General features: G+C 38.3%; 2 protein-coding genes across 3 annotated transcripts; one reads left to right on the forward strand and one right to left on the reverse strand.

The window, feature by feature from the left end:
* Nucleotides 1-378: 378 nt before the first annotated feature.
* Nucleotides 379-6,143, reverse strand: cd2bp2 (CD2 (cytoplasmic tail) binding protein 2). 2 transcript variants are annotated; one of them, XM_033643806.2, is made up of 7 exons: nucleotides 6,043-6,143; nucleotides 5,655-5,733; nucleotides 2,817-2,946; nucleotides 2,346-2,503; nucleotides 1,680-2,262; nucleotides 1,510-1,595; nucleotides 379-666 (listed from the first exon to the last, which is right to left on the reverse strand). In XM_033643806.2, the coding sequence occupies exons 2-7, from the start codon at nucleotides 5,727-5,729 to the stop codon at nucleotides 556-558; spliced, it is 1,143 nt and encodes a 380-aa protein (XP_033499697.1). In that variant the 5' UTR covers nucleotides 5,730-5,733; nucleotides 6,043-6,143; the 3' UTR covers nucleotides 379-555. The 2 variants fall into 2 exon arrangements, with proteins under 2 accessions (XP_033499697.1, XP_078017460.1); XM_078161334.1 differs by lacking the exon at nucleotides 6,043-6,143 and having other exon boundaries at nucleotides 5,655-5,873.
* Nucleotides 6,144-8,453: 2,310 nt separating this feature from the next.
* Nucleotides 8,454-15,093, forward strand: pheta2 (PH domain containing endocytic trafficking adaptor 2). Its single transcript, XM_033644453.2, has 4 exons — nucleotides 8,454-8,902; nucleotides 11,062-11,150; nucleotides 11,262-11,565; nucleotides 13,951-15,093. Exons 2-4 carry the CDS (start codon nucleotides 11,070-11,072, stop codon nucleotides 14,358-14,360), a joined length of 795 nt encoding a protein of 264 aa, XP_033500344.1. The 5' UTR covers nucleotides 8,454-8,902; nucleotides 11,062-11,069; the 3' UTR covers nucleotides 14,361-15,093.
* Nucleotides 15,094-17,637: the final 2,544 nt, after the last annotated feature.

Genomic DNA, 17,637 nt, shown 5'->3' on the forward strand with positions numbered 1-17,637 from the left:
AGTGACAACATGCAAAGTAGATAAAATCTAACAGCTAGCCATGGTATCTAACTATGACTACTTGTGCAGTTAACATCTCCATAATCTACTCAACTGAAGACATGAATTTCTTCACAGCAAAAGTGCCATTCAGTACTGAGGTCTGGGATAAAAAGCTGGCTGAATTGACAATAAAGTACAGCAGTATATTCTCATCTTAACAGTAGTAAATGTTCAAGTGTAAAATACTTAACAGTAAAAAAAAAATGATTCAAATAATTAAATGTAAAGTGGGATGGCCATGTAAACTTCACTAAATGAGAATCATAATGGTTCTCAAAGTGTCTTAAAATGACCCCACATGATTTGAATCTTAAGAAAACATAACAAAAATAGCTGATAGCAACACCACATACATGAGTTATTTATTTAAAACCAATGCACAGAAAACAAAGCCCCTGTTAAAATGATAGATCTGACACCAAAGCCCTGGACAAAAGACTGAAGATAGATCGAGGGCAAAATGTGACTGCAGAGAGTGATCATGGTGGTTATGATTCATTTATGGGACACTGATCATGTATAGAGCTCAAAGTCCAGTCTCTTTGAGTTGTAGAACTGAGCTCCCTCCTGGTCGACCCTCTTGCAGTAAACACCCGAGCTGAAATAGCCTTCATCCACCCAATCCTGGAAAACAGACAACAAGAAGATTATTTAAAACCCACCTGGCCAGATTGAGGTTAAAGGTAAACCAGCCTGCAGCCAAATAATCTAGTAAAAATAATGGGATTTACTAATAGCTTTGCAGGTACATTAGTTTGCAGGAGAAGAACAAAATAATTGAGTAAATGCCTACATAAACTTGATATTTAATTTGTTAGGATAAGTGCAAGTTATACTTGTGCAGATACTTGACTATACTTTAATGCAAACACTTCTAATATGACAATAATATGATGTTATGTGCCAAACACATACCTGAAAATATCACACATGAAAATATGTTCTTCCAGTAATCTACCCCTTAATGGATTGGTATTCTGAGCCCTTGTATACAATAAAATCCTCTATTATTTATTTACTATTTTCCTTCTTAATCATGTATTGTAAATTGAGATAACAGGCAGAGTCCGAATTCCAAACCCCATATCATTTTGTTGTCATCATTCCAGTAAATTCTTGGTTTGGTGGGTTTGTGAGTGTAATAATCAGTCGTCATAGCAATCATACTATGGTATAGAGCCATGATCCAGCCCAAAAAGTCAGGCTCGAACCTACATGAACCTGCATAATTTCTGCCCAAGCCCAACCCGAGCCCAAATTGCGACAACAATTTAGGTCAAAGCCTAGTTAAAAACCTCTATTTCCACTGTAGAAAATAGTAATAATAATAATATTAAAACATTTATTTCAAGCTAATGTCAATTCTACCTCTGTCACCCCACCACCAAACTTATCACTTCTATGTTTGTTCTGATCATTTTTAACGCTCGCTAACAAAAACCATCAGTTCAAAAGTGAGGAAAATACCTGCATCTGCTGACTGGTGAAGGGGCCAAAAACTTCAGAATCATCCTTATTTTCCCATTTGTACTCCCACATCACCTCATCGCTCACTAAGGAAGACAAAAAAACATGGTTAAACAAAACAAGATATTTTGTACTAATGAAGGGAATGTAACCAAGTAAGATTCAGTAACCTTTATTGTCTTCTACTTCCTTTTTATCTGCTGTATGCGACTCGTCAAATTTATCTGCAAACATGTCGAGTTCGTCTTCCTCTTCATCACCATCACCGCCGGGTTCCCTCCCCACAGCTGGTCTGGTGCTGCTCATGCTCTTCAACAAATAGGCCAGTTTTTCATATGTTTGCTGATAAATCTCAAACATCCCAGATCCAACCAATCTGTCAGCTAGTGCTGTGAGCCTGTCGAGCTTTTCTGTATCCCTTTTGGTCTCCTCTGTGGGTTCACTCTCTTCCCTCAGCTTCCCCTTCTTCTGTCCTCCAAGGCCTCCTAGCCGACGAAGCGCTTTGGCAACTGTCTCCCCAGGAAGCAACAGTTCAATCACAGCTTCAGTGAGCTGGTGCTGCGTGTAGGATGCCAGCGGGTCCTCTGCGGGCTCCACCTCCTCCTCTTCTTCTTCTTCATCATTTTCTTTGTCTGCCTGCTTCTCTTCTCTCTGTTTCTCTTCCTCAGCCTCATCCTCATCACCAACTCTGCGTTTCCGTTTGGCTCCAAGACCTTTTTTCTTTTGTTTGAAGGGCTGTTCTTTAATTCTCACCTGGAAGAGGTACCTTATGTTATTTTACATTGCTTGAAAAGTTTTCAGACATGAAGCAAAAGTCCCTAAAATACAAATATTACCCAGTCAATGTTGTCAAGCCAGTTGTCTCTAATCTGTTCTTCCTTTTTGATGAAATAGTTTCCCTCGGAGTCAAAGTGTCCTTCCTGCATTTCCTCTTGCAGGTTGAAAGGTGTAATAGAGACTCCCTCGTCAAAGTCAATTGTTGCTCCCTCTTGGCCTGAAAATAGTTAGCATGGTCTCAGGTGACATAATTACTGATACTCCATGTTTAGACAAAAGACAAATTTTGCTACACTCATGGCACTTGTAAGTAGCCGAAGGGGACAAAAAATTTCCAGTGTCAAAGAATTCAGCCCCTTCTAGTTAAAATGTGCTTCCTTAGCACTTAATTCAAATTCTCATGTGGAAAAAATGTAGCTTCATACCTGTGAAGAACATGTAAATGTATACTAAAAATGTAAAGTAAGCAAGATGACCTCTCTACCATCTATCAATTCATGGTTACAGTTCAAATAGTAAACTAAACATACCCTCCACGTCATCACTGGCCAGAATATCATATTTGCTACTGTTTTTCTCTTCCCCTTCATCCTCTTCATCGCTATCAAGGGAATGTTTGCCCTTAAACCTGGAGCCTGGTCCACTCACGACCTCAGCACTCTATTTCAACGGTAGAAGAAAGAAAGAAAGAAAAAATTACATATACTATTATTTAACATCAAAAGCAATACAGGCAGTCCTTTTCTTGCTGGATTTAGTCACTTATTTCCTCATCCTAACAACACTGTCACTGATTTAGTTCTATTGCAGTACACCTGTCTATGTATTCATTTAAAAGACTTGAAGTCTGACTGGTAAAAAGTGTCCTTCTGCACTTTTAAGTCTTAAGGTAAATTGTGTGGTATATATGGTATATAATGTTCATAATTACATTTTCATTAGTTTAAAATCACCTGAAAATATGAATTGCTGGGTTTTTTGTACCTTAAATTGAGCCTTTTATATCTACATATGAAGTGGGTCCTCTTTCACAGAGTCCAACAGTAGCTCTGAAAGGACAAACCAAACACTGGCTCTAGGTGGGGTATTTGTGTTTTGGCGTTTTCACTTTGACCACGCTTTACTTCATGTTTCAGTTTCAGTTCTGCATCCTTACCACTAGATGCCACTAAATTCTACACAGCCAACCTTTAAGGGATGTGTGCATTGAAAAGACCCTATAGAGGACAAGTTAGAACATTTTATAAACAGGCAAACACATAATGACAGACTCCTCTTTATACATGGCTTTGCTTACATGATAACCAAGTAAAGCTTCAGAAGACTAGTCATTAGGGCAATAGGTACTATAATCACTTAACCAAAGGGATGTGACTTAAGCACTGTTTGTTATTGTCTTTGGAAAAAAAAAATATATATTTATTTTTTTTACCTGTGACCATTAACTTGCAAATTATATGGTTGCAGTGGTGGAATGTAACTAAGCCTTGACTCAGGTACTGTAATTGAGTACAAATTTGAGAGAGTTGTACTTTACTTGAGTATTTCCAATTTATTTCCCTCTAATCAACTACATTTTGCAGACAATACTGTGCTTTTTACTCCACTATATTTGTCTGACAGCTGAAGTTACTTTCAGGTTAAAAAAATTTGGGATGCACCGAATATTCGGTAACCGAATATATTCGGCCGAATATTGCAAAAAAACACACATTCGGTATTCGGTGGAATAAGTTAAAAGCAAGGCCAAATAATAGCGGCGTGTTTTGATAACACAATCAAATGGCGTACCGTGATGGGCGGAATAAAATGTCGGCAGTGTGGTGATCCGTCCGTCACCGTATTTGCGACTAAAAATAGTTTTGAGCGAGCAAAATAAGCTTAAATCATTCAGCACGCTGTGCGAGCAGCCTACAGATTTCAACCACCAGCAGAAACAAAAGGCGAATCCCACCGGTTGTGGGTTGAACGGGGGTCACAGACACAGACAGTAATGTATTCCTGTCAAATACGGCAGCCATCGGCTTACCGGCGACGGAGAAGTCGGTTCCAATAATATCCTCTTCTTGGCGTCATGACTGCCCAGAAGTACCTGAACGGCCAAGCCAGCTGAACACAGACCGTACGTGATGTGTCAGAGGAGAAACGAGCCGTTCACATTACTCTTTCTGGCAATAACGGCCCACAAACCTCACCGCACTTTAGGGACTGTTATTGTTACTTATGAAGGGACTTGTCAGGAGAGGAGGGTGGCTGGTTGATTCTTATTTTATTTATTTTTTTATTTTGGACCCCCCCCCCCCCATGTTCATCACTGATTGATGCTGTTTTTGAAGTATGAATAAGTCAATAAGTAATTTATTCCATTGAAATATCATTGATGTATTATAGAAAAGTGATTTATCTTTTTATAAATGACAAAAGGCACATCTGCGTCATTTTCGCTGTGGTATTGTGATACTACTTAGAACCATGATATTTTCATTGGTATCGCACAGTGGGTCCCAATTTTGGTACCGTGACAACACTAATCTGGAGGGGGTTCATCTGCAAAAACTAATGAAAAACTAAACAATGATATTCGGTATTCGGTACTCGGTATTCGGCCAAACGTTTAATAATATTTGGCTTCGGCTTCGGCCACAAATTTTCATTTCGGTGCATCCCTAAAAAAATTCACCCCTTCCTGTCCAGTGAAAACCACATATCTTCAGATGTGTCGATGTTGAATGCTTGAGATAAACTGAGGGATGTTCCTTTATGCGTTGAGAAAATTCTCCTTTTTCTTCAGCTAAATAAAGTCTTAAAAAATCCTCTTGGATCAGCTGGAAAATGCATCATCACAAAGCTGAAAACAGGACTGTTTTTCTGACACAATGATAACTTAACTTTTTAGAAAAGCATGGCTCTCACAGGACAGCCACACTATAAACACATGATGACTTTAAAATATGATGCACTGCTGTAGAGTAAATTTCCAAACAGAATATAGGAGTTACAATGAGCACAACCTTTAACATCTGCAGCAGTAAACTGCAACATACACATTAAAGCAGCAGTAATATTATTCCAAATACATAATATATAATAGTGCACTCAATGACTTCTTTTAATTTTCAAACTTAAAGTACATTGTGCTGATAATACTTACATACTTTTACTTAAGTAAAGTTTCCATTGCATGACTTTGACTTGTAGTGGAGTATTTTTGCATTATATTAGTACTTTAACATAACTAAATGATCTTAATACTTCTTCTGTACTTCCACTGTATACTTGTCGGTTACATCTGTGAAGCCTTTACTAGCTAACCAGTGATCTTATTGATCTTTAGTGTCTAAACAAAGGTGTGAAGAGGACAGTGCTACCTTTTTGTTTGGGAGGTCGTCATCCAGCTCAAACTCCCCGTCCCCGTCCTCAAACGTAACTTTCCTCTTCGGCATGGTACTACAGAAGGCAAGACAGTGACTCTTTTATTCCTCTATAACCTTACTAGGTAGCTTTATAACACTTTTACAGAGTAGATTATGAGCGGTTACCACACTGCTCGTGTTAGCTTTGTTGCTAAAAATGTTAGCCAACAACAGCAGACACACAGCGCATGCAGAACAAGTAAACACTTATCACAGTCCAAACTACTGCTAGAGGCAAAATTACACTTAGTTAACTACTACAGCATAACCTGTACATGGCGTTGCTGAAAAAATATACAGAAACGCTACTAAATTGAGATTTAGCTTGAAAATGTGCCAAAACCTGATAAAAATAATTCAAGCGACGTTCGTTTTCGTGTCTTCTTCGCTCGTTTTCTTCTTCTTCTCTTTCTCTGTATGTAGGCTGGTAAACAACGACACGGCACATCACCGCCACCACCTGGTGAAATGTCATATGTACAACAATTCCAGAAAAGCAGTTGTTATACAACAGCTTCCCTCAAACAATGCTCAAACAAATGGGGTTATGTGTAAAAAGAAAAAACGCGAAAGTGAAAACGAGAAGCTAAGACATAAAATGGTGCATTTGGATAAACTATAACGTATAAAATTAAATCATGTATATTTGTGGTAGGCAAGTGTACAGTAATTGCAAGGTGAATACACTGTAATGTAAACATTCATGTAGTCATATATATACATAGTGACAGTAAATCACTATGTAAACAGGTAGTAAAACAGTGAGTAAAAGCAGGCTACATAAAGATAAAGTGATATATTTGTTATTTTACTTAAGTAAATAATACCACACTATAAAAAAAACATCACAAGTAGGTAATGTATTTACATTTTTCTTAGGAAGGCCTAGATATGCATAAGTTTTAGAAGGAAAATATATTCTAAGTATCAAAAACAAAAGCCCTCGTCAGAGTTTTATACTATGTCAATAAATTATTATCACTGATGCATTAATGTATGAGCACCACTATAATGATATAGCTAGTTGAGGTGAAGTTAAATGTAGCTGCTTTGTACCATTAGGTGGTAAAATTACAGTTAATCATATTTTAGAATTTTATCTTTTTTTCTATTTGTATATAAAATTTCTGATATAATCTGATTTGATTAATCTGACTTGGTAACAACACCAGTAAATGTGTTGAATAGATGTAGTGAAGTAGAAAAAAATAGAAATACCCAAGTAAAGTATGAGTACGTAAAAACTGTACTTATGTACACTAGTTGAGTAAATTTAGTTACATAAATTCCAACACTGTATACAAACAGAAAGAGAGCTGCAATAATGACAGATAAATTGATTAGTCGATTACCAGAAAAATAACCAGCAACGAAACAAATATTTCAAAAAATTTATGGTTACCTGATAAAATTTGAGGATTCATTGTCTTATATAAAAAAGATGAGGGGGAAGTATGTAAGTAGTAAGTAGTCTGAATGTCACCTTAGAGTATAAGAATCAGCATTTTCCACAATCTTCTGACTTTTTTTTTTTTTTAACAAATCAATTGATTAAGAAAATACAAATCTAATACTAATTAGAAATACTCTCTTAGCTTTTCTAAGATACTTAGTATTTGTAAAACCTCTGTATGTAATATCTTGGATGCAAACCTCCCACATTTGGCAGCACTTTTTAAGAATATATATATATCGTTTTTCATTTTCTTAATTTACCACAGAAGTTTCCATAATGAGATCATCTGGCAGTTAATATTTGTGAATGAAATCATAAGATGCTGCTGTCGCTGGAGATCAACATACTACAGCTTTTTCTAGTCTGACTTCTTCCACCCACTGCAGTCCTAAAATTACAGCAACTGTCTCAGCAGTGCTGAGATCACCATATCCAACTGTGAGGCTGCATCACATTCAGGGACTTCCACTCCTGATCCTCCTGACATGTTTTTTTCGTGGAGTTTTAAATAATTGTTTTACAACCTCAACAGAGATACTAAAATTATTAACAACTTAAAATAATATTAAATGTTTTTGTTCTGTTAATTTTCCACAGATAAATAACACACACCTGGTGGACAGGTGCATGTGAATAAGGTAGTGTTTAATTCTCAGTTTCAGGTGTTTGTGTCATGACTCCCTTTTTGATTTGTTACAGTATAAAGTACAATATAGAATAAAGATGTTACCTCATATTGTGAATGTGATACTTGATGACCAAGGTCCATCGCATTTTTAAAATAACATAAATAAACATAAGGACTGTGCAGGAATTCAACACTTTCTTTAACATGAATACAGAAAATTTGCATTCAGTTTCTGCACTGAGGTTCAACCTATGACAAGTTGATTGTGACACTTGATTCAGACTGTGTCGTTGAGCTCGACAGTATGACAGACCCTGTAAATCTCTTCGCCTAGAGCTCATTTAGATTTTGAATTCCTTGGAGGTCCTAAAGGATAAAAAGGATAAGTGTGTGTTATAAATAGACACATCAAGCAAAGAAATGTTGAGGCACATATTCAAGAGGTCATGGCTGCCTGCATTTACTTTTCATTGATACAAAAATGTTTCTTAGATATAGATTAATAAAGAGAGACAGACTGGGGCATGAAATTGCATTAAAAGCAGAATCTGACACACCTGATAATGTCATAAACAATTATTTATCTGAAAAGAAGCTGTACATCTCACTGAAGAATCAACCAAGCACTAAGGGACACTTTCTCTGCACGCCACAAGAGATTAAAATAAAGCTCATCTGAAAAAAGCAACACAGAATGCAGAACCGAGAGAGCCGAGGCAAATACATCAGCCCTCAAACTCCACCTCAACATCCAGCATCTCATTTCCAGGTAGCAGGTCTTGTCAGCGACTGCTTGGTTCAGCTGATCCACCAGCTCAGGGTAGACTCAAGCGTAGACGAGAGAGAATATAATATGTCAGGATTTTGTTACCAGGAAGTGGGTCGAGTTATTTATATTTCAACACTCGTCCTCGTGTACCCGAGGGAGAACCAGTGGTAGTAACCTGAAACTATATTCAAACATTGTCTGGTTCTGGATGCATCGAACTGATAGAGAACAACTGGCTCCATGTTTAGGAACTCCGAGGACCCAGAGAAGGAGAGATCTGTAAATGTGAATAATGTAAAAACTGTGTGGGAAGGTAAAGTGACCCTGTGAGGGATTCAACATTGGCAGAGGTGAGTCTGAGTCACTGTTTTCTATTCTGCCTGAGTCACTGTATACAAGAGCTGTGGAGGGAGGACAAGACAGGTTTTTACTGGTATTATCTCGGCTTTATCACTGTTATTGTCATTATTACTTATAGCTAAATACAATTTGTATTATTTGACTGTAGCTCTATTAATTCTGTATATTTGGAGTAACAGTAGGGTCCTGGTTGTCAGTTCTTTTGGGGTACACTGACAGCTGCTTTCAAACCTCGTGTGTAGTGGATATCAATATTTTTTCCTCAAGATAATAATATATCCTTTAATATATGTTAAAGGTCTAAATTAAAAGTGAAAACCTTCTGTGGTTCTTATTTAAAATCACGCTGCTTGATGATTTCATGCAGTTTTAAGTATAGTTACTCAGTGGGGGAAGAGATATCAATGCTTTAATGGAAAAATACTTCATTATAAGCAGCAAAAGTACACAAGGATTACAAGCAAAATGTAGTGCTTTAAGTATCAAAAGCAAAAGTACTTAATCTGCTGAAATGTGGTCACTGTGTATTATTTAATATATCACATTAATCGACCCTTAAAACTGATGCATCAGTACGTGTACTGTTGAAGCCAATTGAGATGGTGTTAGTTCACCTTTTGTATACAGTTTCCAGTGGTTTTCCAACCTAGGGGTCAGGCCCCTATAAAGGGTCACAAAATAAATCTGAGGGGTCGAGAGACGACTAATGGAAGAAAGAGGAAAAGTTCTGCTTAGGTCACGTTACCTCTTTGGGCTTTAAACAGTTATTCAAATGAAATCATCTGTTAAGTTTACGGAAAAACGTCTCTTTGGCGGAACTGAAAGCAAATCACACACACGCTGGTGATCAGCTGGAAAGGTTGGAAACCACTCATCTTTAATAATACATTTTATTTTACACGCTTATCATTTGTCTTTAATGTAAAATCGTCATCCAAAAAGTAACTAATTGCAACTGTCAGAAAAATGTAGTGGCGTAAAAATAATTGTACTTCTCTCTCTATTTAGTGAAGTACACAGTAACATGGAAACACTCAAGTAAAGCAGAAGCACTTCAAAGTAGGCTTCAGTACTTGAGTAATATACTGTAGGTATATTACGTATAGTTACCTACATGGAATGATTGCTGCTATCTAACCTTATGCGAGAGAATAATTGGAGGATATTAAAGATCTACTGAACTGAACTTGAAGGGGCAGTTAACCCCAAAATCCAAAACACATATTTCTCCTCTTTCATGTAGTGCTATTTAGCAGGCCACATTGTTTTGGTGTGAGTTGCAGAGCATTGGAGATATCAGGAGAGATGTCTGCCATCTCTCCATTGTAATGGAACCAGATGGCACTCGGTTTGTGGTGCTCAAAGCGGCAAAAAATTTGATTTGAAAAACTCAACAGTAATGTCTCCTTCCAGATATCAAGACCTGGTCACTTAAGATAATCCACAGACCTTTGTTGTGAGCAGTTTCATATAGGACCTATTTTCTCTCTGCTGAACTACACCCACCAACCATATCACCAAGCAGAAGGAAGTATGCATCTAATGCTAGCTCACCTAGCACCACTGAGCTAGCTAACAATACAGCTCAGCTGAGGAGGACACCATAAATGTTAACATTTTGTGCTGTACACACATGCTTCCTTCTCATGGTGATTCAGTTGGCGGGTGTAGCTGGGTTGAAAGAAAATAGTTCCTACATGACACTGCTCACAAAAATGTCTGTGGATTATCTTCAGTAACTAGGTCATGATTTTTGTTGAGTTTTTCAAATGTATTTTTGGCACTTTGAGCACCACAAGCCGAGTGCCATCTAGTTCCATTGTATTTGAGAGAAGGCAGATATTTCTGTGGCTGATATCTCCAACACTCAGCAACGCACACCAAAACAATCTGATAAATAACACTGCATGCAAGAGGAAAAAATATATATTTTTGATTTGGGGGAAAACTGCCCCTTTAGTAGAAAAGTGATAACTAATTGTGGTTTGTAGTTACGGTCAAATCAGTGAGGTTTTGCTGATATTTTTTGTTTTTCTTTGTTTTCCATATAGATTCTGGATTAAACCATTTCTGGAACGTGTTACTGCTTCATGTCCCACAGTTTTTAGTGTCTTACATTCTGAATGTAATAGCACTTTCTCTTCTATAGGTGTTGGAATGAAGCTCCATGAGAAGATTTTGAGCCACTACCTATCGTGCACCTCTCCAGTAGATAAAGAGGGATATCTTTACAAAAAGGTTTGGATAAACATAAGACACAAACAACATGAAGTAACTGAATCTTAAGCACTATCACCATGTGATAACAAGTTCAATAACCCTGATTTACTTTGACATCTGTCTCCATAGAAAGAGAGAAATGCCACCTACCAGCGGCGGTGGTTTGTCCTGAAGGCAAACCTGCTCTTCTACCAGGAGCGCCCAGCTGACCGACACCTGCTGGGTGTCATCGTGCTGGAGGGGTGTGCAGTCAGGCGGTCAGAGTCTGATGGACAATTTATCTTTTCTCTGGTGTTTGAAGGGCCTGGACTAAAAACTTACAGATTTGCAGCAGTGGATGGTCAGACTCAGGAGAGCTGGGTGAAAGCTTTGCTCTCAGCCAGCCACTGTTACCTCTCCCTGCTGGTGAGAGACTTGGGGAGGCAGTATGAAGGTGTGTTGTGAAGGCTGTGACTTTGTTATGTTATTTTTTCTTAATTGTTAATTATCATACTTAGAATATTCAAAATGTAGGCCTCATTTTATTATAATTATGATGCATTATAATTTGTTCATCCTCTCTTTTATTATGTCTTCAATATTATTTAAAAGAATAATTCAACATTTTGGGATTTAGTCACTTTTTGGTAAAGTAAAGGTAAAAAAAGAACCTACCAGCACCTCTGAAGCCATTTTAAATTGATTATTTGCAGGATTATTTCATGGCTCTAAGCAGTTGTGAGGAAACAAGCAGAGACTCCAGGAAGTTACTGCTCCCAGTCAGGAAATAATCCAGCACATAACCTGCTGTAAAAATGCAAATTGTTGTTTTTTAAATTTTGGCTTTTGTAGAGATAAAACAATCAAGATATAAGATACCGTTTGTCTGGCATGATCAAGGTCTGGCTCGGGGGCCAATTGTGGCCAACAGATTGATTTTAAGCATCCCACGCTTTGTCTTTTAAAATGAATTACAGTCAGGTCCATAATTATTTGGACAATGATACAGTTGTCATCATTTTGACTCTGTACACCACCACAATGGGTTTTAAATGAAACAATGAATACCTGCTTAAAGTGCAGACTCTCAGCTTTCATTTAAGGCTTTTTTCAAAAATGTAGTATGAACCGTGTAGGAATGACAACCATTTCTTCACACAGTCCCCCGACTTTAAGGGCTCATAAGTATTTGGACAAACTAACATAATCATCAATTAAACAAACAGTTTTAATACTTGGTTGCAAATCCTTTACAGTCAATGACTGCCTGAAGTGTTGGACACATAGGCATCATCAGATGCTGGGTTTCTTCCCTGGTGATTCTCTGCCAGCCCTTTACTGCAGCCGTCTGCACTTCCTGCTTGTGTTTTGGGTGTTTTGCCCTCAGTTTTGGCTTCAGCAAGAGAAACGCATGCTCAGTTGGATTCAGGTCAGATGATATGACTTGGCCGTTGCAGAACATTCCACTTCTTTGCCTTAAAAATGTCTTTGGTTGCTTTTGCAATATGCTTCAGGTCAATGTCCATCTGCACTGTGAAGCATCGTCCAATGAGTTTTGAAGCATTTGGTTGAATCTGAGCAGATAATGGTGCCCCAAACACTTTAGCTTTCATCCTGCTGCTCTTGTCAGCAGTCACATCATCAATAAATACAAGAGAACCAGTTCCACTGGCAGCCATACATGGCCATGACATAACAGTACCTCCACCATGCTTCACTGATGAGGTGGTGTGCTTTGGATCATGAGCAGTTCCTTCCCTTCTTCCTTCTCTTGTCTTCCCATCATTCTGGTAGTTGATCTTTGTTTTATCTGTCCATAGTATGCTGTTCCACAACTGTACAGGCTTTTTAGATGGTTTTTGACAAACTCTAATCTGGCCTTCCATTTTTAAGGCTAACCAATGGTTTGCATCTTGTGATAAACCCTCTGTATTTATTCTAGTGAAGTCTTGTCTTGCTTACAAGAGCAGCAGGATGAAAGCTGAAGTGTTTGGGGCACCATTATCTGCTCAGATTCAATTAAATGCTTCAAAACTCATTGGATGATGCTTCACAGTGCAGATGGACATTGACCTGAAGCATACTGCAAAAGCAACCAAAGACATTTTTAAGGCAAAGAAGTGGAATGTTCTGCAACGGCCAAGTCATATCATCTGACCTGAATCCAATTGAGCATGCGTTTCTCTTGCTGAAGCCAAAACTGAGGGCAAAACACCCAAAACACAAGCAGGAAGTGCAGACGGCTGCAGTAAAGGGCTGGCAGAGCATCACCAGGGAAGAAACCCAGCATCTGATGATGCCTATGTGTCCAACACTTCAGGCAGTCATTGACTGTAAAGGATTTGCAACCAAGTATTAAAACTGACTGTTTAATTGATGATTATGTTAGTTTGTCCAAATACTTATGAGCCCTTAAGGTCGGGCGACTGTGTGAAGAAATGGTTGTAATTCCTACACGGTTCATACTACATTTTTGAAAAAAGCCTTAAATGAAAGCTGAGAGTCTGCACTTTAAGCAGGTATTCATTGTTTCATTTAAAACCCATTGTGGTGGTGTACAGAGCCAAAATGATGACAACTGTATCATTGTCCAAATAATTATGGACCTGACTGTATATGTGGCCTGCCACAGCTAAGCTAAGCTAACCAGCTGCTTATTGTACCTAAACAAGAGATTGGTGGGTTATCAACCTTCTCTAATTAATGCCAGAAAATGAGCATGTTCCCAAAATGTCCAACTATTCCTTTAGAAAAGGTACCATATGTTGATTTTTTTTTATGATTAATTACTTTAAGTAGCCACAGAGATCTTTATTAATTTCCTGTTTTTCATCTGCAGAAGCGAAACAGCAACAAGGCTCTGGCGAATCCAGTCACAGCTCCTCTGTCAGTGCTCTCAAACAGTCCACCGCCACCTTCTTCTCTCCTGTGCAGGGGCCAACAGCAGTGGTTAGAGAGGGGAGAAGCTTCAGTGCCGGCACTGTTTTACAAGCACCTTCAATACCTACTAAAGTGGTGGCTAAAAAGTCCCCTAAACTGTGGCACAGGAGGAATGCTTACGTCACACCACTTAATGGACCGGCACCTTTGTACGGCGAGTGGCCTCTGTTGGGTTTTGATCCGCTCGAGGAGTTCAGCAAACTTCATGATTATTATGGGCAGGAAGTGAAGAAAGCGAGAGAGGAGTGGCTGAGGAGTCGTCGAGCAGAAGAGGAACATGGTGATCAAGATCTCATTGACTTGGGGTGAAAGAAATCTGACAGTTAGAGACCATATAAGGGGAAGTGAGATGGAGTGGTTCATGTGTGTTGAAAAGGAAGTGAACCTGAGGTGCTGTGAGTCTAACTGTATTTAAGAACATAGTGTTTGAGGCCCAGACTCCTGTAAATGTGCTAAATGTTCCTCTATTTCATATAATGGGTTTAGATCATTTCTATATTGGATTTGTTTCACAGAAAGTTGTTATTTTCTTGAGCCAAGACGGCCTTAAAGTGTTCATGGGATGCAAAAAAGACAAAGCAAGGGATCTGCACACAGAGCATCGAAAGTGCAGCTGGTGTCTGCACATCTGCGCCTGTTGTGCAGATTGGTGTGTTTCACAGGCATGTTCTGTTTGAGCGTCTAAGTATACTGTGACAGTGAGCCAGCATGCACAATAGCAGGACCCTGAAACTGAAGCAGCTTAATGGAATTTAGTTATCATTAACTGTATTATTCATACTTGGTTTCCTACTGTGGATGTCAAAATGTCTTGCATAGAAAGGCATTTTCCTTATTTGTTCTTATGTCCTCTGCTAATTGGAACCTGCACAACTCCTACTGACTACATTAGTATGCATAACAGTTCCCTGAGCAGATATTCACACATGGTGCAATTAATGATTTCATCCATGGCATAGAAAGGCTGTTTATTGCAGTATTAAGCAAAGAGTATTATATATTTTTCATTGCATGAAAAATAAAATCAGTCTGTTGACTTAAATGTCTCATAATCAATTAGCTGAAAGTAGCTGCACAGGTATACTGTACATCTGTGATACAAAATACAAAGAAAAACATAATATTATTTCACATTTTAGTCAAGACTGTGAAGTGTGATAATGATAAAAATGCTGGTATATGTACTACAGGGCTGATAAGGAAAAGTGGGAACAGGTCAGCAGGTGGGCAGAGAAAGTGATGGGAATGGCTGAAAAGGGTTATTGTAGGGCAGGAGGGAGTGGCTGGATGTGAGAGTCAGGGGACTGGGAGAGACGAGAAGGTCAGGGGGCATTTGCTGGTAGAGTAGAGAAATGGTGGCGAAGGGGAAAGTTGAAATGTGGCTGGCAAGCTGGACAGGAAGACAGAATGTGACATGACACATTAAAAATTTTCCAGCAGGCCTTTGTCACTGCAGACATGTTGACCTGACAAAGCACAGGTGTTACTAATAACATTATAGATGGCTCCATACCTACCGAGTTCCAGTATGCCATGACAGTGTAAGAATAAGCCAGCACGATCACTACCAGGACCCTGAACTTGAAGCCACTAAACTGAATTCAGCCATCCTTCATTGAGTGCATTTACATGGACATGAATAACCTATTTATAATCTGGTTTTTGAGTACCAGTACACGTGTTTGAGCATGTAAACACCATATCCCATTCATGAGAAACCTGTATATGCTAGCTGAAGTACTCGGAAAGCAACCATGATGTATACAGGGAATATTCATATTTTTCTGTGCTTATGTAAACACTGTATCATAACATGATTTTAGCCAGGATAAGCCTCGTAAACGGGTTATTCATGTCCATGTAATTGTACACATTGATTCGGCTATTAACTGCTGAGTTACATGTCTCATAATTAGTTTGCTTCCATATTAATACACAGTCCTAGATCACCTATAAGTATATATAATGTATGCTGATACAAAAATTACAAACACAACACTGGTTGCTGGTCCAGTTCATAAAGTTTAAAAAAACATTTCCACTAGAATTACAAAATAGCATATGGAAACAAGCATGAGACAGATATAATTTGTCTCTTTTACTGTATCGTGTTTGAATGTTTCTCACATTCAAAGGCATGATGTTTTTAGAAGAATTCTTAAAGCATGCAAAAAAACAGTGTTTGAGATCTGTAAAAAAAATATTGGGGAATTTGTGGCCAACACACGAGAATAATCTGTTTGTGAGGCTTATCCTGGTTATGATCATATTCTGGATAAAGTGTTTACATGAGCACAGAGCAATTGGGTTATTCATATTCTCCTGATACATCCTGGTTTCTTTCCGAGTACTCCAGCTTGCATATTTCCCAAAATCCGATCATAAATGGGTTATTCATGTCCATGTAAACGCACTCACAGTGAACACTGAAGTTTAGGAAATTTATTTTCCCTCCCTTTTACTGGAAAAAAAGAAATCACTGAGCCTCAAGCATCAGAAACAGCGTCAGTGCAGGCTAGTGAACAGCAGAGGGCGCTGCAGGCACAGTGTGCTAGCGTTAACCACCTGACTAAGACAGTGTATTCTTAGCAGTATGATTTAGTCAGAAATAGCACAGTGATTTATAAAAGTATGCAAGAGACACAAATAATGCAGCTGGTGTTAAAACTGACAGGTTAAATATTTGTGGGAAATGAAGTGCCCTTAATTGAGTTATCTGCTCATTTACTCAGATCATTACAACGTGTCTGACTGTCATTTCAGTTAAAGCCACTGGATTAATTAAACAAAACAACTGCTCACGAGGCAAAACATGTTGACGTTTAATAAGGTTTATAATTAAACACTTCATTCAGCCTCCTCCACGTTCAATGCCAGCAGACTGAAAAAAAAGAGCTGACACCTGACCTTACAGTTAAAATTTACTGTTCAATCCTGCCGTCTATGGAGTCAAATAACATAACAAGGCAACTTGAAGCTGGTAAGTATTCAAACATACCAGAGTAAAACATACATCTCTGACACCTGACATGTCATGAAGGTTCCTCTGAGGTCTTCTTTCTACTTAGTACAAACTGGGAGCGTCTTCACATTCCTGACCCCACACGCAGACATACCAATCACCTAAAAAGTGATAGATGGCTGCAGAGGATCGTGGTGACACGTGTCACATTACAGCATAGACCCCCTGAAATGTATGGAAACACTTCCTCACAATAGCAGCCTGTAAACACACTGTGAAATGAGACCATTTAATTTATTTTACAGCTGTGTATAGTCAGCAAGCTGCAGCAGCTGACACGTCTGTGAAAGTTTGAGAGGCCACAGCTTATTTTCAATTAATAACTTTGACTCATAACATTTAGAAACAGGTGGACCAAATCTTTAAGCATTAAATGCAGGAGTTAGGAGTAAGCTATTATTTCTGTCTTTTTTTAATTTATTAATTTATTAATTAAGACAGATTTAAAAAAAAAAAATTAGTGACATTTTTTGACAACCCTCCAACAACTTCAAAAATAAAATTGTAAAAGGAAAACGCAGGAACAGATCAAAAAAATAGTACAGATGTCTTCATGTTTCAAAG

This window comes from Epinephelus lanceolatus, chromosome 18 (assembly GCF_041903045.1).
Source record: "Epinephelus lanceolatus isolate andai-2023 chromosome 18, ASM4190304v1, whole genome shotgun sequence".
Taxonomy (NCBI): domain Eukaryota; kingdom Metazoa; phylum Chordata; class Actinopteri; order Perciformes; family Serranidae; genus Epinephelus; species Epinephelus lanceolatus.

Bases quoted from the DNA above. Each gene is read 5' to 3' on its own strand.
- cd2bp2 (XM_033643806.2), bottom strand. From the start codon at position 5,729: ATGCCGAAGAGGAAAGTTACGTTTGAGGACGGGGACGGGGAGTTTGAG. The intron at 2,947-5,654 runs GTAGCACTGTCC...CCGTTGAAATAG, and splicing joins ACGACCTCCCAAACAAAAAG to AGTGCTGAGGTCGTGAGTGG. The intron at 1,596-1,679 runs GTTACTGAATCT...TGTCTTCCTTAG, and splicing joins GGAAGTAGAAGACAATAAAG to TGAGCGATGAGGTGATGTGG.
- pheta2 (XM_033644453.2), top strand. From the start codon at position 11,070: ATGAAGCTCCATGAGAAGATTTTGAGCCACTACCTATCGTGCACCTCT. The intron at 11,151-11,261 runs GTTTGGATAAAC...CTGTCTCCATAG, and splicing joins AGGGATATCTTTACAAAAAG to AAAGAGAGAAATGCCACCTA. The intron at 11,566-13,950 runs GTGTGTTGTGAA...TTTCATCTGCAG, and splicing joins CTTGGGGAGGCAGTATGAAG to AAGCGAAACAGCAACAAGGC.